The 27,384-nt window shown below is 34.9% G+C and overlaps 2 protein-coding genes across 2 annotated transcripts in view; one reads left to right on the top strand and one right to left on the bottom strand.

Annotated features, from left to right (window-relative positions):
- Nucleotides 1-16,740, bottom strand: part of Ift80 (intraflagellar transport 80) — a 137,948-nt gene extending 121,208 nt beyond the window's left edge. Inside the window, exons 1-3 of the mRNA XM_048802863.1 lie at nucleotides 16,535-16,740; nucleotides 7,008-7,091; nucleotides 4,666-4,887 (exon numbers count right to left, since the gene is read on the bottom strand). Of these exons, the coding sequence (XP_048658820.1) occupies nucleotides 4,666-4,887; nucleotides 7,008-7,044 (259 nt within the window). The 5' untranslated portion in view covers nucleotides 7,045-7,091; nucleotides 16,535-16,740. The remainder of the gene's footprint in view (nucleotides 1-4,665; nucleotides 4,888-7,007; nucleotides 7,092-16,534) is intronic.
- Nucleotides 16,741-17,017: 277 nt separating this feature from the next.
- The window catches only part of Smc4 (structural maintenance of chromosomes 4), a 33,009-nt gene continuing 22,642 nt past the window's right edge, over nucleotides 17,018-27,384 (top strand). The window contains exons 1-5 of the mRNA XM_015496406.2: nucleotides 17,018-17,166; nucleotides 18,178-18,318; nucleotides 19,128-19,306; nucleotides 19,732-19,923; nucleotides 21,361-21,537. Coding sequence (XP_015351892.1) covers nucleotides 18,183-18,318; nucleotides 19,128-19,306; nucleotides 19,732-19,923; nucleotides 21,361-21,537 — 684 coding nt within the window. The 5' untranslated portion in view covers nucleotides 17,018-17,166; nucleotides 18,178-18,182. The remainder of the gene's footprint in view (nucleotides 17,167-18,177; nucleotides 18,319-19,127; nucleotides 19,307-19,731; nucleotides 19,924-21,360; nucleotides 21,538-27,384) is intronic.

Here is a 27,384-nt window from a genome sequence, read left to right as displayed (position 1 = left end):
TAAGTTTTGGACTCACCCCAATAAAAGAATTCCTTCACAAAGCAGCTCCTGTTTTAAATAATTTAATTTAATTTAAATAATTTGATTCTTTCAAAACATTTATATATATATATATTTTTGGTACCAGGGATTGAACCCAGAGGTACTTAACCACTGAGCCATATCCCCAGCCCTTTTTATATTTTATTTAGAAACAGGGCCTCACTGAGTTGCTTAGGGCTTCTTTATGTTGCTGAGGCTGGCTTTGAACTCAAAATCCTCCTGCCTCAGCCTCCTGAGCCACTGGGATTACAGATGTGCCCAACTCCATGCAGCTAAATTTTTTAAAAAATGAACATACATTTATGGTCAATTGATTTTTTTGGTGGGGGGGCAATAGACACAATACCTTTAATACATTCATTTTATTTATTTATTTTTATGTGGTGCTGAGGATCAAACCCAGTGCCTCACACGTGCCAGGCAAGCACTATTATAACTCTTATAACCCCAGCCCCTCAAAACAAAATTTTAACACTTATCTCTTCTAAAAATATTTTAAAAGGAGGGAATGTTGAAGAGAAAAATTATTCAAGATCTGCCACAAATCTCAGGATTTTTTATTTCTTACCCTAAAATACCTAATATGATTTTCTGACAAGTGCTAGTATTAGGAATTATTTAAATATATTAGGGAAGTGGCTGTTAATAATTAATGGTATCACAAATACAAAAGAGGAAAGGATCAGAAAATGGGAACACTGGAAAGAGTGATGAACAAATTTAAAAACTGAAACTTCCTTTTCTGCCAGTCTTAGGGGAGAAAAACCAAGAAGAGAAAGCTGGAGGAAAACAGAATAAAGAAATTCTTGAGCAATGAAGTAAATCTCAAAGGAATTTTTTTTTAAGCATTGGGGTTAACATCCCATAAGATGAACAAGTTTCAGAGCTGGGAGTACAACCATGGGTTTATAATCAATAATACTGTACTGTAGATTTCATGTTTATGTTTTTTACCACAATGTATTAATAAAGTCCTGGGTTAAAAATGAACATAACATTGATAAATAAAATGACCTCATAAGTTTATTTGGCAGGAAACCCCTTCATCACCTCTCAGTGCATTTACCTTCCTCCCTGAGCACTTCCCCTTTTTTTTGGATGCTGTTTTCTATCTTATTCTTCCACTTCTTTTCTTTGATCCATCATCTTTTTTTCAAAAGATCCCAGCTATTCTGGGAAGAAAATACCCTACTTTGGTTCTCTCTTCTCTCTACAACTAGTTATGGTATACTTTCTTACTTTATATAGGAAACCTAAAAATAAAAATAAATACTATGACTTCTCAGAGTCATAACATATTTTTCTTTACTATTGTTATAAATTTATCTTTTAAATTATATTTTTTTACATTAGACTTTTTCCCACAATCAAAAAAAATCCAATGGGAAGTAGATATCTAAGGAATTATTAATTTATAGTGATTAAGTAAGATGAATACTTCAGGAAAACAGACAACAGAAATTATCAAGACTATTTTTACTGTCCAAATTCACCAGATAAAAGTTAAGCCTCATATACTACTGAGTTTAAAGAGAAAAATGTAAAGAAAATATATGATAATGTATTTTAAAAAGTTGATATGAGAACATATACATCTATTTTTGCCAAAAGAAATACAAGAAGGACAAACCAGAACCAAAGAGATTGATTACGTGGGTGAATAAATAGAAACAAGGTGTATGGAATTGTGTGGGTTAAAGTTATTCTGACTATTCTTTATATAAAATAGTTTTGAGTTTGNCATAAAAAGAAAGACCTAAATAGCTATAGCTATGAATTTTTTTATTCTAATTTGTTACATATGACAGCAGATTGCATTACAATTCATATTATAGCTATGTATTTTTAAATATACATATGAACTCCTATTTCTTAGCTCTGACCACTGAAAGGGCCTTGAAGCAAACACACCCCACTGGAATGAACACAGCACTGATATCCTGGCTTTTAAATATTCTTAACTACCAAAAACAGAACAGGTCTCCTTGGAAAATGGCTGATTTGGGGGCTAGAACCAGGAGAGGACTAGGTAAGCCTACAACAGTTTTTGACAGCAAGGAAATTTTCAAATAATGAGGACATTGATGGGGCTCCCAGTGGCCAAATCTGGTACAATTTTAACATCAATATTTAAAATGATAGTAATAGGGGGCTGGGGCTAGGGCTCAGTGGTAGAGCGCTTGTGAGGCACTGGGTTCGATCCTCAGCACCACATAAAAATAAAGGGGGCCAGGGTTGTGGCTCAGTGGTAGAGTGCTTGCCTAGCATGCATGTGGCACTGGGTTCGATCCCTGGCACCACATAAAAATTTAAAAAATAAAATAAAATAAAGGCATTGTGTTCATCTACAACTAAAAAAAAATTTAAGTTTATAAAATAAAGGTATTGTGCCCACCTAAAAAATAAATAAAATGATAGTAACAGAATATTCATGAAATAAAATAAGAATCTTTAAAAGCCTAATCTTATATAAAAAAAAACAAAAACAAATAAATGGGCATGGGATGAAACCTCTTCCTTGGAATAAATTATAAATTATCAACTATTCAATATGGAAGAAATTATGAAGACAGAAAAACCACCATTTGGCAACCACCTTATTAATAAATGATTTAGCCAAGAAACATCAACAGATGCTAAAAGAGTAGGAGGAAATCTAAGGAAGGAGAACACTTTAAAGTCTCAAAATATTCTTTCACAAATTATTTATTAGATGGGAAAAATAGTAACTTTAGATTAACTTAGTAAACACAACCTATCAAGTAAAGCTAACATCATTAATAATAGGTCAAACCAACATCATGAATCTCCTAATCTGTTACCCTGAGTATTTCTGATAAAAATGTGGAAATTGAATTGAATCTAATCATACGAAAGCATCAAATAAACACAAGTTGAAGAACATTCTATAAAATAATAGGTTTGTATTTTTCAAAATTATCAAGATCACACAAGAAAGACTGAGAAGTTATTCCAGAGTAAAAGAACCTAAAGAGACATAACAAAAGCAGTGTGCTATCCTGTAATAGAAAAAACAAAATTCTACAAAAGGTATTGTCAGGACAAACATTAAAATTTGAATATAAACTATAGATGCGATAATGGTATTGCATCAATGTTAAATTTCCTGATTTTGATCAATGTATTACAGTGACATAATAGAAAATCTTCATTCTTAGGAAATGCATTAATATATTATGGCTAACAAGGCAGGTCTGCAAATTACTCTCAAATCTTTCAGAGAAAAAAAATGTGTGCAGTACACATGTGTACAGAAAGAAGAAAGAGACAAAAGTAAAGAATATGGGACAAAATGATAAACTAGTGAATTTGTATTAAAGAATATGCAGAAAATATTTGTATAATTTTCACAACTTTTCTGTAAATGCAAAATAATATCAAAATAGAAAATTTTGTTTTAAGTGAACCTTTCACTTTATCATCCATCTGAGGCAAAATTAAATTCTAGCTGTGGTTACCAAGTGGTTTCACATATGCATCTCATTTAATCAAGTTTCAGAAAAATAAATTTAAAAAAGAAAAGACTTTCTGCTAATGAAATGCAATCTGACACTAGTGTTAGCCATAACATCACTTCCCTTTCTAGCTGTGGTTACCAAGTGCTTTCACATATGTATCTCATTTAATCAAGTTTCCAAAAAAAGTTTAAAACAGAAAAGACTTTCTGCTAATGAAGTGCAACCTGACACTAGTGTTAGCCATAAGATTCCTTCCCTTTCCCTCCTCTCCTTTCCTTCTCTTTTCTTTTCCATGTAGTTGCTTGAGGCTTGACATTCTCAATTAGTGTCCTATTCCCTTGATTAAAGTGATTCACATGAACCAAGCTCACATAGGACCCTCTCAAAAACTTGCCTACAAAAGGTATTATGGAAGAAGCACTCTTTCTACAGACATTTATTTTCCAGGATGATGAACCTTAGGCTGCTCACCACATGAGTAGAAACGATGCAAGAGATGGTAAGAACAGAAGTCTGCTACAGCTATGCTTGAATATCTACCCCTAGATTTAGGTAAACCAGAAAACTCCATTTATGCATGTTAGTCAGATAAGTTCTGTTGGAGTACCCGCTAACTGACTTAGTAGGTAAATGTAATACAAAAATAGTTCAAGCATTTCTGAAAAAAAAAAAAAAAAAACTAAATTAAAAAGTAATAATAAAATAATAAAAGCAGAAAAATCATGCTTTCTATTCACTAATAATAAAACTATAGTCAAGTTAAATAAATATCCAACTCTGCAAATGGAAATGAACATGCTAGAAATTAAAGTATAGATTTAATAAACTGAGTATGTACATCCATATCTTTTTCGGTGTGGTTATGTTATTAATTTAAATATGAAGAAATTACAAACCAAAATTATGAAAACAGCTAAATTCAGCTCATCAGAGCACAGTGAAAATAAAGCCAAGGGCCCATATTCAATCCAATATATGGCACTTTAATTCACTGTCTTCCATAATAATAATTCTTTGACCCAAACCAAATGACTATACAGAAAATAAATGTGTGAAGAAGGCATGCAGATTCACAAATGCCAGTTATGTAAAACAATTGAAAACATATATAATACAAGACACAAAATACTTATTTAAAACTTACCATCAGAACTTGTGAGAACAAAGCTTTCTGCTTGTGTCTGTTTCTTTATGCCTAAACTTTTTGGAAACCAGTGAAGATCTATAGGGTAAATATCATCAGGAAGCTTTACAATTTGATTTGTTTCACTGGTTAACAAGTTCCATTTCACTATCTGGTGATCATCACTACATGAATATAATTCTTCAGCAGTAGTCCAGCCCACACAACTTACTAATTCTTGATGTGATATCATATTAAGGAGGCATAAAACACACAGAAGCACACAAATCTTAAAGTCTTAATAATTCACAGATGCAGATTATGAGAAGGAAGTAAAATATAAAATGGTTAAAGTTTTCAAGCTTCTACATATTTTGGTTTTTGTTTGGTTTTGGTACCAGGGACTGAACTCAGGGGTACTTAGCCACTGAACTATATCCCAGCCGTTTTTATTTTTTATTCTGAGACAGGAACTTGCTAAGTTGATGAGGCTGGCTTTGAACTTGTGATCCTACTGCCTCAGCCTCCCCAGCCACTAGGGATTATAGGCATGTGCCACCACACTCGGCCTTTTTTTATGTTATGACTTTGATATTCTTCCATGTTAAGGAAATTTAAAATCTTATCAAAATAGTCTTAGGAATGAAAAGAAGGAAGACTGCCAGATGCCAAAGAGAGGATAAACTGATTTGACTACATGAACATTTATAACTTGTATTACAAAATAATTCTTTAAACAAGGCCAAAAGATATACAAAAGAAATTTAATAGATTAAAAGGTAGGAAATGATCTACACTAAATTGTTTAGGACTAGATAGGAAGAAAGGAAACTACTATATACGTGTAAAGTGTGCATATACTCTATACATATACATGTGTAGACATATATGAATAGCCATATGTGTACCAATTATTTGAAAGTACATATTACTTTGGTTAAGTAAAACAAAAAAATCAAGTACTAAAATAAGACTAAAACATAAGTAAAATATTCCCTTAAATCACACAGTATAACAATTCACCTAGGGAAAAGCCCATAGCTTAACAACAAAAACTAAAACTATCCCAAACATTTTTTTTTTAATTTTCATTTTAGTTATTTATTTTTAATTGACAATACGAAAATATTTTTTCTTTTTGCACTGTTAGGGATCAAATTTAGAGCCTCATGCATGGTAGGCAAGCGCTCTACCATTGAGCTACATTCCATTTGACAAGAACTAATTCAAATGCAATTTACTATATTTACAAGATGAATAAAATATTACTCCTAAAATTCTTTTTCTTAATTTTTATTTTTTGGTACTGGGGATTCAACTCAGGTGCACTTTAAAACTGAGGTACATTCCCAGCCCTTTTTATTTTTTATTTGACATGGAGGGTCTTGCTAAGTTGCTGAGGTTAGCCTCAAACTTGCAATCTTCCTGCCTCAGACTCCCAGATCCCTGGATTGAAGGGACCCCCTAAAATTATTTAATCCATTTTTTCAGTCTCTGATTATTATAAGATTTCTACATATGTTGAGATGCTAAAGTTGCTCTCACATCCTCCTTCAAGACAAGCTGCTTACCCTAGTAGAAATGTGCACCTAGAAAAGAGTATATTTTAGTTTGTCATTTATATCCAATGTTATTTCTTCTTTACATTTGAACTGGGGACTTGCTGACAAAATACAAGGTCATTCATTTGAGAAAATATTAATAATTGCCACCTTTCCTTTTGAAATAATTAAGGTCTCAATGCTCAGATTTCTCCAGCTTGTCCTCTACTTTATCAAGAATGCAAAGAAACTGAGCAAAATCCAATGAACACATTAGAAATTATTTGGTTTAAAAAAAATGATTCACTGGGCATGGTAGTACACATCACATTTGTAAGGCATGCAACTCAGGCAGCTGAGGCAGGAAGATCACAAGTTCAAGGCCAGCCTCAGCAACTCAACAAGGCCCTAAGCAACTTATAGAGACCCTGTCTCAAAAAAAAAATCAAATAGGCTGGGGAGGTGGCTCAGTGGTTAAATGCCCCTGAGTTGAATCCCCAGTACCAAAAGAAATTAAAAATTTTTAAAAAGCTTCTCTTTAATAACCTACTAGAGTAAACAAAAACTACTTTTCAAGTACGCCAGTACAATACTTGAGTAAGAAAAATGTCAATAAGAATTTGAAAGTAAGATTTAGAGCAAATAGTTTGCTTTGGAGAAGTACTCATAATATATAATCTCAAATATTTTGAAAGCAATTTACCTAAACTAGCATTAAAGGAATAAAAAATAAGTCCATTCCCTACCTAAATGCAAAATAGAAGAAAACCTAATAATTCTATAAGATGATTATAATAAAGTTTATAAGTATTAAAAGGATATGCTTTGGTTCTTTTAAAAGAGATATCTTCAGTCTCATGTTTCCAGTTCCAGCAAATTTTTAAAATATCACTTGGACTGTATTCACTGTAAAAATAAAAGGAGAAAAAAAATGTCAGCATTAAAAACAAACCTATGTGCACAAAAACAACAACAACAAAAACCAACTATATTTGAATCCCAAGGAGCATCACAGTACCTATAATTCTTCTGGCATCAAATACATGGATAACGAGGAAGAAAACCAGTGGGTATGACAATCCTGCCATGAGATGATATAAACCCTAGGGCTGAACCACAGGGTTCTCTGTAACTTGCCAGAGAGACATCTGCTAATCCAGAATACCACTAAATAAATCTGTTGGGTAAAGAAATTCCAAAGGCTGTCCTGAGGCCAAATCAAAAGATTCTTCAAACTGGGAACTTATCAATCATTTGATCCCTCTAATGAATATGAATTAAATTTTTAAGGTCTGATGGAAGGCTAACCTACATTTTTAAGGGCCTTAATCCTACACATGGAAACAATACAACGTTATCAACCTAGTGCCTTAATCTGAAGCTCAATCTGTTATGAGAAGATACACTGCCCAAAAGTTACAGCTACCATAGTGGCAATGTGGAAAAACAAGTGAATTGCTTAAGAAAGAGGTAATAAATTGCTTGTAAAAGCTATGTAAGGCTGGATGCAGTGGTGCACACCTGTATTCCCAGAGGCTTGGGAAACTGAAGCAAGAGGATCACAAGATTGAGGCCAGCCTGGGGAACTTAGCAAAACCGCATCTCAAAAAATAAAAAGGGCTAAAGAGTAACTCAGTGGTAGAGTGCCCTGGATCAATGCCCAGTGCCACCACCAAAAAAGAAAAAAAAAAAAAAAAGTTATATGAACTGAGTGTGGTGGAACACACCTATAGTCCCAGCTACTTAGGAGGCTGACACAGGATTATCTCTTCAGCCCAGGAGTTTGAGGCTAGACTGGGCAACATGGAGAGATCCTATTTAAAAAAAAAGAAAAGAAAAAGAAAAAGAAAGAAAGAAAGTTGTGTAAAAAAATCATAACTTAATTACCAAAGGAAAACTTGGAAAAAAGAAAATTAACACTCCCCAAATAACCATTATCATCAAAAGATCATAAGTGAAAAAAAAATGCTAAATTATCTGAGCACAATTTACATTTGCAGAATTCTTTCTTAGTAACATCACAACCTAAATAGAAAAAAAAAATCAAATTAAAGCTCAATTAAAAGGAAGAAAAAAAAATCTCCTTAACAATTTCAAAATTAACTGATAACTCCATCAAAGAAGGTGAATATTATTGAATTCCATAGGCCTCCTTTAGATAATTTCTCATTCTCCTTAATCCAGGAAGGCTTTTTTATATCAGCAAGGTGTAAATACAGCTGTATGCCAAAGCACTCTTTTTCACTTCTCTCTCTCACAATTTTCTCTGGATGATTTTCTTGAACTTCAAAAGTATGAAAGTATGGTGGCACAACTAAAGCTAGAATATAATCAATACCAGGCATACTTCCCAGATTCATTTTTTGGTCCTTAGGAGGTATCCACCTTCCTCAAAATTCCTTTTCCACTTCCATCAGAGCTCCAAAGAATGATAATATTTTCTACAGACCTGCTTCTTCATAATAATTCAAATTTATTCAGATTACAAAATTTTTTTAAAAAATAGAGGAAAAAATGTTGCTTCTGGAAATAATAAAATGTTAGACAAGGAAAGATATGTAAAACATGAATATAATGTTACTATCAGAAGATTTGACAAAGGCATGATGATTTTACATCAGGAAACCTCAAACTTCTGATTCTGTCATAATTTCTCTCCAGAAGAAATCATAATGCCTTTTACACAGTAAAGGCAGTATGGTCTTTATAAGAAAGGACTAACCAACCATTCAGAAACATGGTTCCAAGGAATTAGAGAAAAAGGAAGGTTACTTCCTAAGACTGGGAAGATTCTCCCTTGTTTAGAAATATCTTCCCCATACATTCCATTTAGCTCAGATCATTTGTGTGAATAACATGTGCGTTTTGATACTGGATTGAATAGAAGAATAAGGAAAAAGTAATAGTATAGCACAGCCAATTCAAGGAACAGCCTAAATGCTGTATTGAGGTATTTCTATCTGCCCAAAGATATTGGTCACCTAGGGTCTAAATAAGAAATAGTACTGGAGTGGTGGGGTGGGGCAGATAATAGAAAAATTCCAAGGCATATATAACTTTATAACTTTACATCAGGAACAGCAACTAGGCCTTTGATACTAAAAATCATTTAAAAGTTGTCTTCAGCCCCATGTAGGTCAACATTTATGAGGCTTGACATGAAAAATATGCCTACCAAAATCTGATAGTCCATCCAACCACCAAAATACACTCCAAATCTTCTCAGCACCTCAACTATAGTTCAAAGCCACAATCTTTCCCTGTCTTAATTACTGCATTAGGCCCAGAAGTGATCTTTCTGCTCCTACATTTAACCACTTCAAATTCTTCTAAAAACACCCCAGCAATGCTATTAAGGCTAACTCAGAACACAAAGGCCAGAATGGCTAAAACACAGTAAATAAAGATACTAGCAGGAAATTAAGAAGGAAACAGGGACACAGATCATAGGTCTTGGAAGGTCACAATAAAATCTTCAGTTTTCCTTCTGAATGAATTTAAGAATCCAGTAGAGGGGTTATGAACAAAGGAGTTATGTGATTATATAAAGGTCATTACAGAATAACACAAGTCAGGCACAGTGTTGCATGCTGTAAAACCCACTATTTCAGAGGCTAAAAAAAGAGGATTGCAAATTTGAGGCCAATCTGGGCAACTTGGTGAGATTCTTTCTCAAAATTTAAAAAAAGGGGAGGGGGGCTGGAAATGTAGCTCAGTAATAGATGGCCCCTGGGCTCAATCCCTAGTACACAAAAAAAACAAAAGCCAGAATAGTAAGCAAAAAATAGACTATCAGAAGAGAAGATAAAAAGGACTATAAGGAGGGAGAATAACTGGATTTCAATAATCCAGAAGAAAGCTGAAAGTGGCTTGGACCAGGACAAGGAAAGCAGTATTACAAGTAAAATGAAGCGGTCCTATTCTGAATATATTTTAAAGCAAAATTCCACAGGATCTGCTGATAAATTAGGTTAAAGGGAAAAAGTAGTAAAAAATAACTCTAACATTTTAACAGGTAAATGGAGTTGCTATTTACTTGAAAAAGATAATAGAAACAGGTTGGGAATGGTGATTTTAAAATTTTGTTTTGGATATGTTAAGTTCATTCTACTTTTAGGTATCCCAACGGAGAAGTCAAAGAGAAAATGAATATACAAGTCTAGAATCAAGAGAAAGGTTGGAGTTGGAAATAGCAAATTAGTTATCAGTTTGAGGATTCTAAGCACAAAGATCACATCAAAAGCCATGGGATAAGATGAAACTTCCAGAAAAATATAAAAGGGTGATAGAGTCAATAGCATGGAAATCCTACTAAAAATGTGAAGAACTGTCAGTCAGGATTGAGATTCTAGAGGAAGTGTATACATAAAGCAACAAACTAAAAGAATAAATAAATAATAAAAAGACAAGTGGAAAAGCCAAGCATGATAGCGTGACCTGTAGTTCCAGCTACTCAGGAGGCTGAGGCAGTACAATCACTTCAGCACAGCAGTTTGAAACCAACCTGTGCAATAGAGACCCTGTTTCCAAAAAAAAAAAAAAAAGTAGAGAGATTCAGATAATAAGATGCTTAAAATAGATTTTGAAGAGAGTACAGACATTGGTAATGACAAGGTAGATTATTACTAAAGGCAGGAACAAGTTGGGTTGATTTGTGGATATTTAAGGCATTGAACGTAATAAGAATAATGGTGAAGGTAAAGACAGTTACTTGGGTGCTAAAATATTCACTGAAGGAGTAGAAATAGCAAAGATTTTGCAGATGACTGAAAAAAAAGCAAGATAAATGTTTCAATCTTGTAGGACTTGTTTCAAAGGAACCATCAAATCTTAGAAAAGAGGAAGAAAATCAACTGACTAGATACAATAATGAGAAAAAGATCTTCTGATACATGGGATTCTATGAGGCAAAACACCTCTACTTGAGATGACTTCACAAAAAACAGTTTCCTTAGGTGTTACAGTTTGGATCCTGAGTGTCCCCCAAAGGCCCACGTGTTGAAAGCTTAGTTTCCAACATGTGGCACTATTGGGTTTTCGTGGAATATTTAGGAGGTGGGCTCTATGGAATGAGGTTAAGTCTTTAGTAGCATGACCTTGAGACTCTACCCTTTCCTCTTTCTCGTTGCCTCCTGGCTGCCAAGAGGTGAGCAAACCTGCTACACCATGTACTCCCCTCCATAATGTTCTACCTTGAACTAGGCTTAAAAGCAACAAACTAAAACCATAAGCCAAAACAAACTTTACCTCCAAAAGTTAATTCTCTCAAGTATTTTGTCACCTTCATGGAAAGCTGACAAACACACTAGAAACCAACCATGAAGCTAAAGTAATTGTTCAGAGTAAACACTAAAGACACTGATTTGGCTAATGATATTCTCTGAGTTCCAAAAGGATTTAGATGGTAAAGAGATACAAGTTTAGGGCAAATGGAGGATAGGCAGGTAGACAGAATATGTATGTGAGCATATACACATTTTATACATATATGTTTATGTGTTTATAAGGGTAGATAAGTTTAGAAGTTAAAGAAACAGAATAGCAACTATGAAAGACTTTTAAATTAGGTTAGACCTCAGTATGTTTAGAGGCAAAGGACAAAGAACTAGTAGACGGGTATAGATTGGCAATACTATAGAAATACAGAATAACTAGAAAGCGTGGTCTCCTTCAAAGTAATTTGATCAGGGCACTGGTAATGGGGCACTTCTATTTTTAAAAACTTACAAGGTGACAGTTCACAGAAACATAAATACAGATGGTAAGGGGCAATAAAAAACATGAAACAATGCCCAGCCTCAATTATAATTAATGAAAATTAAAACAGCATGAAAAATACCCAGAACCCAAAACTAGCATACAGAGAAACAAATATTTTTTTATATATTATTAAAGAACAGGTAAATCAGTGCTGCCTTTTGTGTGTGTGTGTGTGTGTGTGTGTGTGTGTGTGTGTTGCTAGGGATTGAACCCAGGGCCTTGTGCATGCAAAGCAAGCACTCTACCAATTGAGCTGCTGCCTTTTGTATACTTGGGGAATTCCCTATCTTGTGAGTCCTTTTTCCCATTATAAAAAGAAATTTCCTGCTGTGCACAGTGGTGCATGCCTGTAATTCCAGTGACTCCAGAGGCTGAAGTAGGATGATTGCAAGTTCAAGACCAACCTCAGCAACTTAGCAAGACACATCTCAAAATAAAAAATAAAATGGGCTGGGGATATGGCTCAGAGCTTAAACGCCCCTGGGTTTAATCCCTGGGACTGGAAAAAAAAAAAAAGCCATTTCCTCTTTACCCTTTCTTACTTACAGTTAGGACAAAGGAAGATAACTTGGGCTCTTCAGTATAACTATGCTATATATGTTGAATTAGAAAATAAAGACTTGAAGGAGAAATCTACTCTGTAAATAACACTTTGCCATAGGAATTTACCATATACATATAAATGAACACCCAGAATATACACAAATTTATTCATTACAAAATTCTGAATAGTACAAATTAAGCATCCCTAATCTGAAAATCTCATATCCCAAATGCTCCAAAATCCAAAATTTTTTGAGCATCAACATAACACCAAAGTAAAAAATTTATGTGATGAGTCACAGAATGCAGATGCAACTAAAAGTATTGTCTAAAATTATCTTTAGGCTATGTGTATAGGGTGCTGAAACTAATTAATTTTATGCTTAGACTTGAGTCCTGCATACAAAATAACTCATTATGTGTATACACATACTCCAAATTGTGAAAAAAAATCCAAAATCTTGAGTACTTTTGGTCCCAAGCATTTTGGATAAGGGATACGCAGCCTGTACTATCAAAAACTAAAAATTTAAATGTTCATCATAGATTGTATACCTACGTGGATATATGTGTATTTAATGTAGAAGAGAGTTAGAACCAATAAAATAGAATTAAGAATTAATGTTAAGAATTAGGCCAAAGCATTATGTGAATTGAAATAAGCCAAAAGGACAAATACTAATATGGTTCCACTTCATGTATGAAATACCTAGAGTAGTCAAATTCATAAAAATAAAAAGTAGAATGATATCACTGCCAGTAGAGTGGGGGCAATGGGGAGTTACTGTTTAAGGGGTAGAGTTTCATCAGTTCTGCAGGATGAAGGTGATGGTAGCAAAATAAAGTACTTAATACCAATGAACTACACAATTTTAAATGATTAAGATGGTGTTAAAGAAGAAAAGAATTCAATCTAAAAAATAAAACTAAGAGATAAAAGCATTAATGAGAAAAGTTTTTAGGCAGGAAACAGGGAAGGCATGACTTGTCAACAAGAATGTACCTAGAGATAAGAAATGGCTGAAAAACCTCAACACAAATGTGAAGGACAGATAAGAAATGCAAGAGCTTGATTATAAACATATTTATAGCAAATTCTAATTGGGTTTTTTGCCTATTAGCTAACCCTAGAGTACTGATATTATTAGAGATAGCTGGCTTAAAAAGTGCAGTTTTTATCAAAGGTTCCCTAACTTAATAGCTCTGGACAGGCTGTTGTGTCTCTTCTCCAAGAGAAAAATGAGAAAGGCAGATTTTTTTTTTTTTTTTTTTACTCAGATTGGTCTCATTATTGAACCCCTTGCAGACTAAGATCTCTTATATGGCAGAGAGAGAGGGGAAGACTCCCTACAGCTAGGCACATGCTCAGAGACCTTACAATCAAAGAAAAAAGGCTTATGAATAGCAGACTAATTCAACTAGTAAACACTTCCAACCTTTACCCCACCCCAATTCCTGTATACATTTGCTAAAGTGTATGTGTAAGTTGTAGTATATAAGCTTCCTTGCAATTCTAGCTATGATTAATTCTACAATGTTATTTTTAGAATTCTTTTGTAGATAACTAATAAATTCTAACAAATAAAACATGTGATTCACAAAATAAAAACATGTTGTCACTTTTAATTGTCTTTTAAAACAATTAGCATAAAATAATCAAATTGAATTAATATACTAGAAAGCAACACAATTATCTTAAAAATGAGTTATAGGGGGCTGGGGTTGTGGATCAATGGAAGAGCGCTTGCCTAGCACGCATGAGGCACTGGGTTTGATTCTCAGCACCACATATAATAACAAATAAATAAATAAAGGTCCATCAATAACTAATAACACTTTTTTTTTAAATGAGTTATAGGGTTGGGGCTGTAGCTCAGTGGCAGAGCACTTGCCTAGCATGTGTGAGACACTGAGTTCAATTCTAAGCACCACATAAAGATAAACAAATAAAGGCATCCTGTCCATTTACAACTACAAAAAAAAAATTTTTTAAATGAGTTATATTTGTTGATATAGAAAGATGTCTATGTTAAATGACAAAAGCAAGGTATACAACATTATTTCAATCCCTTTTGTGTAAATAAGAAGTGATAAATACTTAAGCTGTTGAATACTAAAACACTGTTCTGGAAAGATATGTAAGACACTTAATAACGGACACCTAAACTGGGCACTGTGGGGCATTCTGTAATTTCAGGTACTCCAGAGACTGACGACATCCTGAACACCTTAGCAAGACCCTATTTTAAAAAAAGAAAAAAAAGCAGACTTTTGTGGTAGAACACTGGAATGAGATGGGAAGCTTTAGCTATCCACCTATTCCCAAGAAGGGAAGCTTTTTAATACTCTTTTATGTTTCCATGTGTTTGAAGTTTTTAACCATGTTCATAGTATTTTATTTACCTATCCATTTATATATTCATATAGGTTTATGTGAGTGGTAAGACTATAACCCAATTGTGTTTTATGCGTTTCTGCATTCAAAAAAAACTAATAATAAACTTTTAAAAAATATTTTTAGTTGTAGATAGACACAATAACTTGTTTTATTTATTTTCATGTGGTGCTGAGCTCAAACCAGTGCCTCACACCTGCCAGGCAAGCACTCTACCATTGAGCCACAACCCCAACCCCACTTTTTTCCATAAGATCACCATTCTATTTGTAACTCTCACTTAACTTATCTTCTAGATACTACATTTTCTTTTCTTCCTTATGTAAAATGAGTCTAATACCTACAAGTAGTTATGATGGTTAAAAAGAGACAAAGTATGCAAACTATCTAGTAGAGTGCCTGACACATAATAAGTGGTTACTAATTATTATGTATTTGCAAAATTATTTTTGTTACCCAGCATGTATTTGCTATTTTCAATTAAAAAATAGTAATTTATTTATGGAACAACCACTTCCTCATTATTATTATTATTTTTTTAAACGGGGCATTGAACTCAGGGGCACCCAACCACTGAGCCACATCCCCAGCTCTATTTTTATATTTTATTTAGAGACAGAGTCTCACTGAGTTGGGTAGTGCCTCGCCATTGCTGAGACTTGCTTGGAACTCGGGATCCTCCTGCCTCAGCCTCCTGAGCCACTGGGATTCGCCCAGCACTTCCTCATTCTATATCCTTTGAGTCATGCTAGCATGAGGCCAAGAGTTAAGCCAATTAGAGCATTCCATTCCTTCTGCAACAGAGATTATCCAACAATTAGCCCAAGACTTTTATTCAAATAAATGATGGGAAGAGAAGTCCTGTTTACATTTCACTTTAGCCCCACCCCCTTTCATTTTAGAGAATTTGAGGCTGGAGTTACTACTGTAGATATCTTACCACAGCAAGGGGAGATCATGGAGGTACCAAAGGCAGCATGTGGAAACTGAAAATGGCAAGTAAAGCAAGTAAAAAAAAAAAAAAAAAAAAAAAAAAAAAAATCATGGGGCTGGGATTGTAGCTCAGTAGTTAAGCGTCCCTAGGCTCCATCCCTAGTAGCTTGGGCGGGGGACACGCCGGGGATGCGGGGCGCGGGGAAGCCACCAACAAAACCAAGTCCTCTGGGAACAGGAATTGTCATACTTGTTTAATGATCCTGATTATGCCTTGCACAATACAATGTATACAAAAGTTACTTAAGAAATATCTGATGATTGGTAATTCCCTCATCAAGATATGATGAAGATGACCACCGCAAACCGTTTCTTCCATTATGAGCTCTTCAAATGATTTTTAAAAGTCCGAAACTCACCTTTACTAAATAACTCGAAAACCATTATTTTGCTATTCACATGTGGACTACACGACCATTCATTCACTAGTCCAGGTCATCTCTTATAGTTGCCTTCCCTCTACTCTCTTCAAACTCAAGGATTCCTTTTTGATATCCAAAAAAGCCCAGCCGAGAGCCCCACAGCCCCTGCCCCCCGGGAGACAAAATAACAGATGCACAACGAACCACACACCCTCAAGGCGAGGGAAGGCAGGTTCCTGGGACGGCTACGACTTCCAAACCCTTTCTTAAAAACGTCAGAAGGTGAGGACATTTACCTCAAAATCCAAGAAAGCAGCGGTTACTGCTCCTACAGCTGTGGGGTCAGTAATAGAGAAGATTCCCAACCTTTCCGTCACCATAGCGACTTCTAAGCTCTAGGTTTTCTCCCTCTTCACGCGATACTTCCCAGAGGCGCGTCATCCGAGCGGGTCCGAGACCCCACCCCTAAGTGAGCCCGCCCTCTCGTTAAGGGGCCTTATTGGACTACCGAGTGTGGCCTCTAACTGCGGGAGGGGCCTTCTCTATATTTTTTTCTCTTCTTTAAAATTCGCCAGGCTGTGTTTTCAAATGCTATAGTTTCAAAAACAGTGTTCCTGGTATAAACCACAGGGAACACGTTTCCTCATTTTTCCTTTCCGCCGAAAAACCTTTCCCGGGAGTTGGGTCGCTTCACGAATTCGCGCATGCGCGTGAAGGGGCAAAAGATGGCGGTGATAATCGCCGCACTTTTTTTTTAAATTAGTGGATCCCAGAAATCATTGCGCGCATTTGTAACGAATTTCCGTTCGAGTTTGTATTTTAGGCGCCATTTTCGAGTGAAGGACCTGGAGCCGAAGCACCGGTAGGAGCAGGGGAGAGTGGGCCTTTATAGCCGTTTCCAGCCCTGGTTGAGTGGACTGTCCCGCAGGTAACGTACTTCTTTTCCTGATACGGTTGTCACACTCCTACTTTCTGCCCTGTCCACCAGCGCCTGGAAGTTAGAGGCCTTGAACTAGAGCAGCGAAGTACGGGGTGAGGAGGCTGCTACTGGGAGATTCTCTCACTGTCACCCCTCCCCCCCCACCGGCCGCTCCCTATGGCTGGGGCTCTCGCGCGCTTCTCCCTGGCGCCACTTCTCTGAGCTGCGTACAGCGTCTTTTAGGGTGGCTCCAAGTCTCTCGAATCTCTTCTCAGAAATCCTGGTCTCACAGACCGGCGTCTCCTCTGACCCCCACCTCGCGTCTCCCAAAGGACTAGTCACCGGGTCTGACCCTTTACTGGTTACTGGACTTACTACAGCCTAACGGGACTCCACCCCGGACCCCAGAGAGACAAACCCCAGTTACCGCAAAATTATTGTCCCCGACCAAGCCCTGCCGGCGTCCAATTTGGAAGTGGCTGTTGGTCGTTGCCAGCTTCGGCCATACTTCCCGGTGGTACTGGGGAAGAGACCTAGAATCACCCGGGCGCTCTAGACGCCAAGAGCTAAATGGCGGGGAGAGGAAAGCGGGCGGGGTCTTTACTCTGGAAAGGGTTGATGGCCATTCAAACCTGAAGCTCACAGGAACTCCTCTAAAAAGTCGGTGCGCTTGCATCCCTAGTCCGAATAGCGTGGGAATGTCAACAAATGTCCGCTACGGGAGACGCTTCGTTTAGAAATAGGCTTGAGTATATTCTTACATTGGGAGTGGACGGGTGGAAGGCCTTAAAAAATAAAAAGAACCTTAGCAGTTTGCTAGATCGTTGATTTCCAGGCACGTCTAGGGTTTCCCACCTACATGCCTTCTTGGCATTCGGGGCTTTCTTGTCGCCCTCTTCTTGAGGATTCGTCGCCTCTGAGCCGGATTTTAAAGTGCGACTCTCTCGGAAACGGGTGGGGTGGGTAGTAATCAGGATGGGTTTTGAGAGCTGACTTGCTCCGGCTCTTCCCCGACCCCAGCGATCATGCCCCGTAAAGGCAACCAGCCTTCCACCGCCCGCCGTAAAGAGGAAGGGCCGCCGCCGTCCCCGGACGGCACCGGCAGCGACGCGGAACCTGAGCCTCCGACCGGCCGGACCGAGAACCAAGCTGAACCCGCAGGTGAGCTAGTGACCCGCCGCGACTCGGTAGGAGCGCGCGCCTGGGCGCCAGAGCATGTCATTGCCCAACCCGAAACAAGCTGTGGTTGTGGCACACGGGCAAAAGGCTGGGGTTGAGGTCTGAAGACCCGTTCACTCCCTTAGAGTAGCTCTAGAAAGCCTTTCCGCGATTCAGGGCTCCCGTGCAAATTCCGCGTAACGGTGCTGGAGGGGGTGGGGGTAAGCAAACAGATTCAGTTGTGAATTTCTCTTTGTGGCATTTTGGAATTTATATTTCCGCTGAAATCGGCATGGTCAGCCAAGAGTTAGTAAGGTTTATTTTTTTTTTCCCCCAGGCAGAATCAATATGACTGAACATGATTAAAAGTTGCATGACCCTAACCTCACCTCCGTGGTCTTAGATTGTCTTTAAAGGGAAGATGATGACTTTCTTGAACCTATTGTAACTTTTTGGGTCCGGTATTTGGGTGATTTATGAAACCCATTTGACACTGGCGCTGAAGCTAGTGAGTTTTTCAGGTGTTCAAAGAAACGGGGAGTTAAGTCTAGAGCCTTAGAGTTTCAGCTTCTGTTCAGAGAAACCGGGAGTCAGTTTTTGTGGTTTAGATTTGTTTTATGATGTGTTTTGACTTCTAAGAAGTATACTGTAGTTCTATAGAATTTTAGGACTGGTGGCATTTCTTCCAAGAGTTTGTTGTTTTTTAATTAAACCAAGCTAAAGGATTTTAAATATTAGCCGGCAGTAGTCCTCCGAACTAATAGTATTAACGTAGGCGTTTTTTCCTCCTTTCTTGCCTTTGATTGACTCAGAGACTCCAGGTGAGGAACTTGATAACAGAAGTTTGGAAGAGATTTTGAACAGTATTCCTCCACCCCCACCTCCAGCAATGACCAATGAAGCTGGAGCTCCTAGGCTTATGATAACTCATATTGTAAACCAGAACTTCAAGTCTTATGCTGGGGAAAAAATTCTGGGACCTTTCCATAAGGTATTTGCCCACTTCAAGTAACTATTGTAAAGGAATATAGGATGTTTCAGTTTTCTAACTATTCTCTCTCTCATACACGGTGTGTTGTTTCCTTTGATTTTAACAAATGAAATTAGCTTTTCTGTATTATCTTTTGTACCTCTTTACTATAAAGATCTCCTCAAAGGAAATCCATGTTTTTTAAAGAAGTATTTTCCTTTTATTAGAATGAGTTTTGTGAAAAGTGAAATAGAATTATAACATTTTTATTTAAGATGTTGAAGCTTATGATAGAGAACTCGAGTTGTATATCTTCTAATAAAGAAAAGTCCTTGTAGTTTTTAGTGTGGATTTAAAAAGCAGGCAGTTTAAATTTAATCAGTAGTACTGGTGTGATCTTTAAACTTTGAAAAAAAAACCTGGTTTTTTGTTTGTTTTTAATGCAGCGTTTTTCCTGTATTATTGGGCCGAATGGCAGTGGCAAATCCAATGTTATTGATTCTATGCTTTTTGTGTTTGGCTATCGAGCACAAAAAATAAGGTCTAAAAAACTGTCGGTACTAATACATAATTCTGATGAACACAAGGATATTCAGAGTTGTACTGTAGAAGTTCATTTTCAGAAGATAATTGATAAGGTAAGGGTTTTTTTTTTTTCTATTTTAAGTACAAGCAAGGAAAACAAAGGACTTATTGACTCTACATTGTTGGCTTAAATCAGCTTTTTTAAAAATGTTTATGTAATTAAAGCGTAGAGATTGATGTCATTTTCTGCATAACCATTTTTTCTTTTTGGAAAGTGGTGGTGTCATTAAATATAAACTAGAATTTTTAGCCACAGAAATGAATTATGAATAGCTCATCATAATCTTTACCTTTTTGGAATAAAACATTGAGCAGTTTTAGGATCCTGGGTTCGAAATAGGCATTGTTATTACAAATTTTCTGGTTTTTAAAGTTGTATTTTATTGCTTTAAAATAAATTATCCACACTTGAAAATAACAGTTGATTGATCCTATCTCCATTATTTCAGTGCACATTAAATTTGTGGTCCTAAGAGAACTTTTTCTCAATTTGAACTACAGTGATTAAGTCCTTTTGAAATTGAAGAAGGTCAAGCTAACATGTTTGCTTTTTAGAAATACAGATGATCGTAGGTAAAGTGTCTATTTAGGTTATTCACATAGTTGTTTTGGTATTGTGGGGTTTTTTTCCCCTCTCATCAATTTAATGATTAACTTCAGGAAATTCATGGTTCAAAAATTACTAAATGGAACCTAAAAATAAAGGATTCTAATTGCATAATGAAACAGGAAGCTGACTTAGCTGTTGTTGGTTTTTGTTTTTGTTTTTTTAATATAAAGTGATTTAATTACAAACAAGCATGTATTTTAATTTTGCTTCTTAATACAGTTTATTGTACAATTTTAATTAAAAAGTAGATTGCCCATCATATTTTATTCATTGCTTATTACATTTGATTCACCTAAAGTTGAAAAATCATAGCTTCAATATGACAACTTTTAAGAATAAATGAGTTTTAATACTAAAGGAGAATTGAAACTTAAATTTTTTTAAATCCGGGAGATTTAATTGTAAATTTTTTACAGTTCTTTTTACTTTCAATTAATGTCAGGTTCTTTAATCCACCCCCAATAAAGTATCATCCTGTTACTACCTGTCTTTTTCCTTGAATTATTTCTTATAGCTTTTTGTTGTTGTTTGTTTTAAAAAAAAAAAATGGACTAGAATCACAGTCAGTCAATAGCATGATTTGGTTTGAATATGGTGGGGCGCCACTCTTTCCAAATATGTTTTTTCACTTGTTTTTGAGCTGGAGGTTTTTTTTTTTTTTTTTTTTGCTTGATTTGATTTTGGGTTTTTTAGAATCTTTGAGAGAGGAATCAACTTAGAAAAGTCTCTATTCTCTCCCAAGTGAAGTTATTTTTGAGAACTATTGCTAGTTTGTGTGCAAGTAATTCATAGAATTAATTTTAGTATGAAAGGAAATTTGAAGCTGACCTGTGACTTAATACTAATAGCTGTTGTCTTGTTTTGTTTTTCCTCAAAACAGGAAGGGGATGATTATGAAGTCATTCCTAACAGTAACTTCTATGTATCCAGAACGGCCTACAGAGATAATACTTCTGTCTACCACATAAGTGGGAAGAAAAAAACATTTAAAGATGTTGGAAACCTTCTTCGAAGCCATGGAATTGACTTGGACCATAATAGGTTTTTAATCTTACAGGTAAATTTATTAAAGACTTAACAGTGTTTGTTTTCTAGTAAAGCTGGGGGAGTTCTATTATAGGATAAATCCTGTGTATTTGAGGCCTTAAAGTACTGTAGCAGCACATCATGGTTTACACACTACAGTCAAGATGCGAATCATTATTTGCTGCTCTAGAAATTTAAGGAAATTCATTCAAAACTATATTTTCATCGTCACATGTTTAGTTTATATTTGCATGGACTGACATACTTGTTCCACTCTAGCAGCACGTAAATATTGGCGTAGTAAAATATATATTAAACACCAATATTATTGTGCTGCTTTAGTGTGACAAGGACATAGCAACTACATTTGTTTGTATTTCCTTTTAAGAACATTTTCAGTGAAATTTATTATCTTTTAATAGTCTGTCCTTTTATTTTCTAATATAGTGAATAAAAATCTGCATAATCGGTATTTGACAAATTTCTCCGTAAGTTTCTAATTTATTTTAATCTCCTTAATAGTTATCTGTAAGTTGGTTTTCTTTTTTTAAAGACATGTCAGAATTTAATACCTGATATTAAGTTGATTTTTATTGGAAAATTTGTATTTTTTAAGTAAAGGAATGTTCTACCAACATTCCTGGCAAGAAAAATTCTCTTTTCTTTCTTGTTTCTTACCTTTCAAAAAATACATTTATTTTTATATATTTATCTAGTGTAAATCTACAGCTTTGACAGATGTTTTTGAATTCTTATTTGATTTGAGGGCATCTTCTTATTCCTGTGTCCTATCCAGGATTACTAAGAGCATAATAAGAAAAGCAAAAAACTGTTTCTTTATGCAGAGATTAATATACTTAAGTGTTTTAAAGTGGGGATTTTGATTGCATACTAAATGGTTTTGGGGAACGACTGAGTGTTCCCAATGACAAACACAAATGTTAGCACTTATTTCCATTTTAATATTTAATAATAATAATATTTAATGTTTTCATTTTAATATTAGGAATACTATGTGTACCTAGGTACTTTTAAAAATACTGCTTTTAGATATACATAGTATACAAGACCAATCAATAACATTTTGGAATAGCTTTGTAGTATCTTTTATTCCAAGGTAAAGTACATTTGTAGCACTTTTGTGACTTCCAAACATTTATAAATGAATGTTGAAAAATTAGTTGCAGATATATACACACAAACATATATACACAACATATATATGTAAAACAATATTTAAATATACATAAATGTGGAATTTACATATTTTCATGGAATGTGGAATTGGGGTGTTTGGTTTTTAAATCAAAACTATTCTGTGGACTTTTATATTTAGGTATCTTGATCTGATCAAAATAAAGTGGACTGCGTTTTAGTTTTTCTAAGAATATTTTTTTCTCTGCAGCTTTTTTCCATATAATTTCATAATAAAGAAAGTTAATGATTTCCCATAGAAGTACATAAGAATCTATAAAATGTCTACTTTATATTAAATATATTCTTCTAAAGTACGTGGGATGGATACCTAAGCCATTTGTTAACCTTTTTCTGTGCTTTTATCAAATTGTTTTGACTACTTCCCAAATAATATCAAGGCAAACCTTCTGAGTTAACACAATTTATAGGTAGGGACTTTAGAAAAAAGTTTGAAGGAAAGTGGCAATAGTTTCTCTGTTTTATTTTTCTGTTTTGCTTTTGTTTTTTATTTGTTGTTCCTTATCAAAATCTTAAGACTTTTACATTAGGGATTTAAAATATTTGAAGGTAAGTAAGATTATGACTTTTATTATCTTCTCACCCACTAATTAACGTTTATCTTGAAAAAACTACCCATGACTGGGAAGGATGAGAGATTGAAGCTAACATATCACCATCCAAGATATAAATGATCACTTTGAATAAACTATACAGACCATTTTAAATAGTGGTAGTATTTTTTAGAATTCCATGAAGGTTTTTTAATAAAAATGTATGGTGTTTATATAATGGTTTACTGGATTTTGTAGGGGATGGGGGGAGGTACTAGGAATTAAACTCAGGGAACTTAACTACTGAGCCACATCCCCAGCCCTTTTTACTTTTTTGAGACAGGGTCTCACTAAGGTGGTTAAGGCCTGGCTGAGTTGTTGTGGTTGGCATTGAACTTGAATTCCTCCTGCCTCAGCCTCCCAAGCCTCTGGTATTAACAGGCATGCTCCACCACACCCAGCTAGGTTTAGTGGGTTTTGTCAAGGAAGCATTTTTAGTACTTGGATCCATTTAAAATCTCATTAACTGTTTAAGAAATGTCCCAAATGAGGCACTATGCTAATATTCTATAAGTAATATAAAGATAAATTCTTTTTCTTGTCTTTAGAGATATTTATACATGTCCACAAAAAGAATTAGATGATGATTGACGATTGTGTTTTCCATAGGGAAACGTACATTTTCCCTTTTTGTATATTAGCGTGCTTTGGTCGCATTGTAATAACTTGGTCCAAACAAATAAGGTTCTATTAGCTCTGTATAATATTTCATGGGTAACTGTGACCTATTAACTGGATTGAATTGATTTTGCTCCATTAGTTAGTGCATTTGCTTCATTCAAGGGTAAAAGAATGAAAACCTGAATGCTTTTGTTATATTCTAGAATTAAAGTAACAATTACTGTCTCTGGAATGTTTCTGTAAACTCCTTAAACTACAAGTATTGGCAAAAGTTTAATTTTGTCAGTTTGAAACTTCATATGTCTTATTGTCTTTATATTACAAACAAAATATAGGTTAGCCCAGTTTAAAACAAGAATCAAGGTTTTTTGTTGCTGCTTTGGGGGTTTTTAGGTTGTTTTTGTATTTGTTGTTTGGTTTGGGGGGTTGTTTGTTTTCTTGGTATTGTTATTGTTTTGTTTTTTGCTTTTCTACTTTGAAGATTGGGTTACCCTAGATCTGAATTGTTGATTATCTGTCATGTATACATTTTAGATACTAACCTGGGTGATTTGGTTTCTTGGCCTCTGGTAGCTTACAAAAAGCAAATTTTAGAATAAATTGTACTAGAGTAAGATAAAGAATAGTTAATCATTTATACTGCAGTGAATAATGGAAAAAAATAATATTTTTAAGACAAAAAAAATAAAAGCCAAAGGTAGAAAGGTACATAGAGCTCGGTAGACTACTTGTCTAGCATGTATGAGGCCCTGGGTTCCATCTCTACCCCATAAAAGTGCAGTAATCCAAAACCATTTAATTTTGATACAAACACCCATATTTACTTTAATCATTTTGGGACTTAGAAAAATGTTTTATTACACCTCATTATTTCCTATAGTTCATGCTTGTTAAAATTTGGATAACATATTCATAAAAATAAAGGCTCTTCTCCCTAATCATTTCCTCTTATTATATTTACTCTTTTTTGTGTGTGTGTATAGTGGTTCTGGAATTAAACCCAGGGCCTCATACTTGGTAGGCAAGCAAGCACGCTACCTGAGCTATTTGCCCTTGCCCAGACTAAATAACTTAAAGTGGGTTTGTTTTATGTTTGGGGTGGTGGTGGTATGTTTTTTTTTTGCGTTGTCCTTGTATGTCATTGTGCCACTGCTATTCAATTTGGAATCTTGATATGAAAGTAACTTTTAATTCAGGTTAATTACTTCTGAAATTCATTGAGCTTATTGCATTAAATGAAAACTTTTTATAATTTCACACAGGAGAGGTAAAGTTTTCTTAAAAAAATAATAAGTGGTCCTCCAGAGACAGATTTTGCAGTAGATATCACAAATGGGAAAAAGGATTAAAAAGTAAAAGGTAGCAAGGTAGAGAACATCAAGGAACACAGCCACAAGAAAAATTCTAAGTTGTTATGGGAAACCACAGAAGTCCTAATAAAAAAGACAAGTAAAGTCCTGATTGCTCATATCCTATTGGTCTGGTAGTGCTAAGCTAGTAATAGGATAACTATTTTTTTTAATGCTATATAATATAAACTAAAACAAAATGTTACATGAGACATGCGGTGGAATTGTTTTGATTCAGAAAGTGAATTTGTCTTTTTTTTTAAGTGGACAAATTTATCAGATGGGAGGAAATCAACTATATATCCTTCATCTTATTTGGGGAGGAAGGAACAGGTAATCAAAACAAGCAGTTTACCTAAAAGTTTTACCTAAAACTAGCCTGTTTCTTGATAGCTGTATTTCTTCAAGAAATAATTTGGCCAGGAAACATGTAAAGCTAGTAGGAATATTTTTATGTATAAAATGTTCAAATGGACTCCAGCTTTGGAATATTTGAAAGATCTAAACTTAAATGATACATTATGGGGGCTGGGATTTTGGTTCAGTGGTAGAATACTTGCCTAGTACATGTGACACACTGGGTTCAATCCTTAATGCCACATAAAAATAAAGAACCATCTACAATAAAAAAAAATTTTTTTTTAAATGGTACATTATGGCCAATTGACACAAATTTCCCTTGGCATAATTTTTCTTTGTCTTAAAAATTGGCTTTCAGAAATTTAATTTGAATTAAGAAGTTAATTAGAAATCAGGTGTCGGTATTGTTTGTCAGTTGGATTTTAAGCACTTAGCCAAAAAGATTTAAAACTATGATCTCTAGATCAGTGGTCTGGGAGTAGTTCTTTACTATCCACCTCCCCTAGGACAACTGGAGATATTTGGTTTGTTAGAGCTAGTAGAAGGCAAACATTACTGACATCTAGTAAGTAGAGAGCAGAGGTGCTATTAAACATTTTTATAATGTCCAGCAGAAATCACCATGTCAAAGAATCTCCAGTGCAAAGTGTCAGTAGTGCCAATTGATAAACCCTACCTAAATAAAAACTTTGAATAACACCTGGTGGTGACCAAAATTCATCCTAAAACTTTGAGCATTCTTTCATGGTTAAGTCTCGCTTAAAACTTTACTGTTCTGTAAACATTTGGGAAGAATCATAATTAAAAGTAGAAAAAAATGGTGCTGGTACACAAAAGTAGCTACATGTTGCATTTTATATACTGATTCACACATGATATACTGAATGCTCTGAAGAATAAATAATAGGCCTTTTGGGCAACAGTTTCACTTTATACTTGATTATATAATACTAATGGGTTATCAAAGTCAAAAAGTGATGAGATTTTAAAATGAGTTGTTTCACCTTTTTTAAAATCTTATGCTGAAACTTTTGTTTAAATATGCACTGTCGTTAACAAATTTTATAACCGATTTTTAAGTTTGAGTCATACAATGAGAAATGGGAATTGCAAAGATATTAAAATGTGATTTTTACTTTTTCCCCCAATTGCCTCCTTGTACCTTTTCTTCTATTACATAATAGTAGAAAGTACAAGCTGGTAAGAGACTTCTATGAAATAGAGTAACAGCATTTTACCTGAACATGTTCAGACAAAAGTTTTCTCAACCGTCAAACTAAATAGCAGTCAGCTTTGATCATTACTGATTGTAAACTTTTGTTTTTCTCCTTGTAATTAAACTTCATAAACACGAATGTGTTGCTAATCTAAGATTTTAATTACAGTTCAAAGTTAGATTAGTGATTGTAAACAAAGTTGTCCCTTTGTATATACCAATGTCATAAGTATTCTGTAGTCGAGATGATCTGTTGAATTTTTATTTAAGTTTTTTGTTTTTAGAAAATAGAACATTTAGTTTTAGGCATCCTATTTTTCACCCTTGTTGAAGAATTCCTAACATCAAGTTTATGGAGAAACTATATATAAAGAGAAACTATAATAACCACCTTGGGGCAGGGTTCCTTGTACTATGAAGTGTCTTTTTGAAAATTATTTGTTTTAGAACAGAAACACCATTTTATTAATAGCTGGTAATGTTGCCTCTATCATCAAATTGCTGATTATATGCTTCATTAAATT

Source organism: Marmota marmota, unplaced genomic scaffold, assembly GCF_001458135.2.
Source record: "Marmota marmota marmota unplaced genomic scaffold, marMar, whole genome shotgun sequence".
Lineage (NCBI taxonomy): Eukaryota > Metazoa > Chordata > Mammalia > Rodentia > Sciuridae > Marmota > Marmota marmota.
This window is presented reverse-complemented; position numbering and strand designations above follow the sequence as displayed.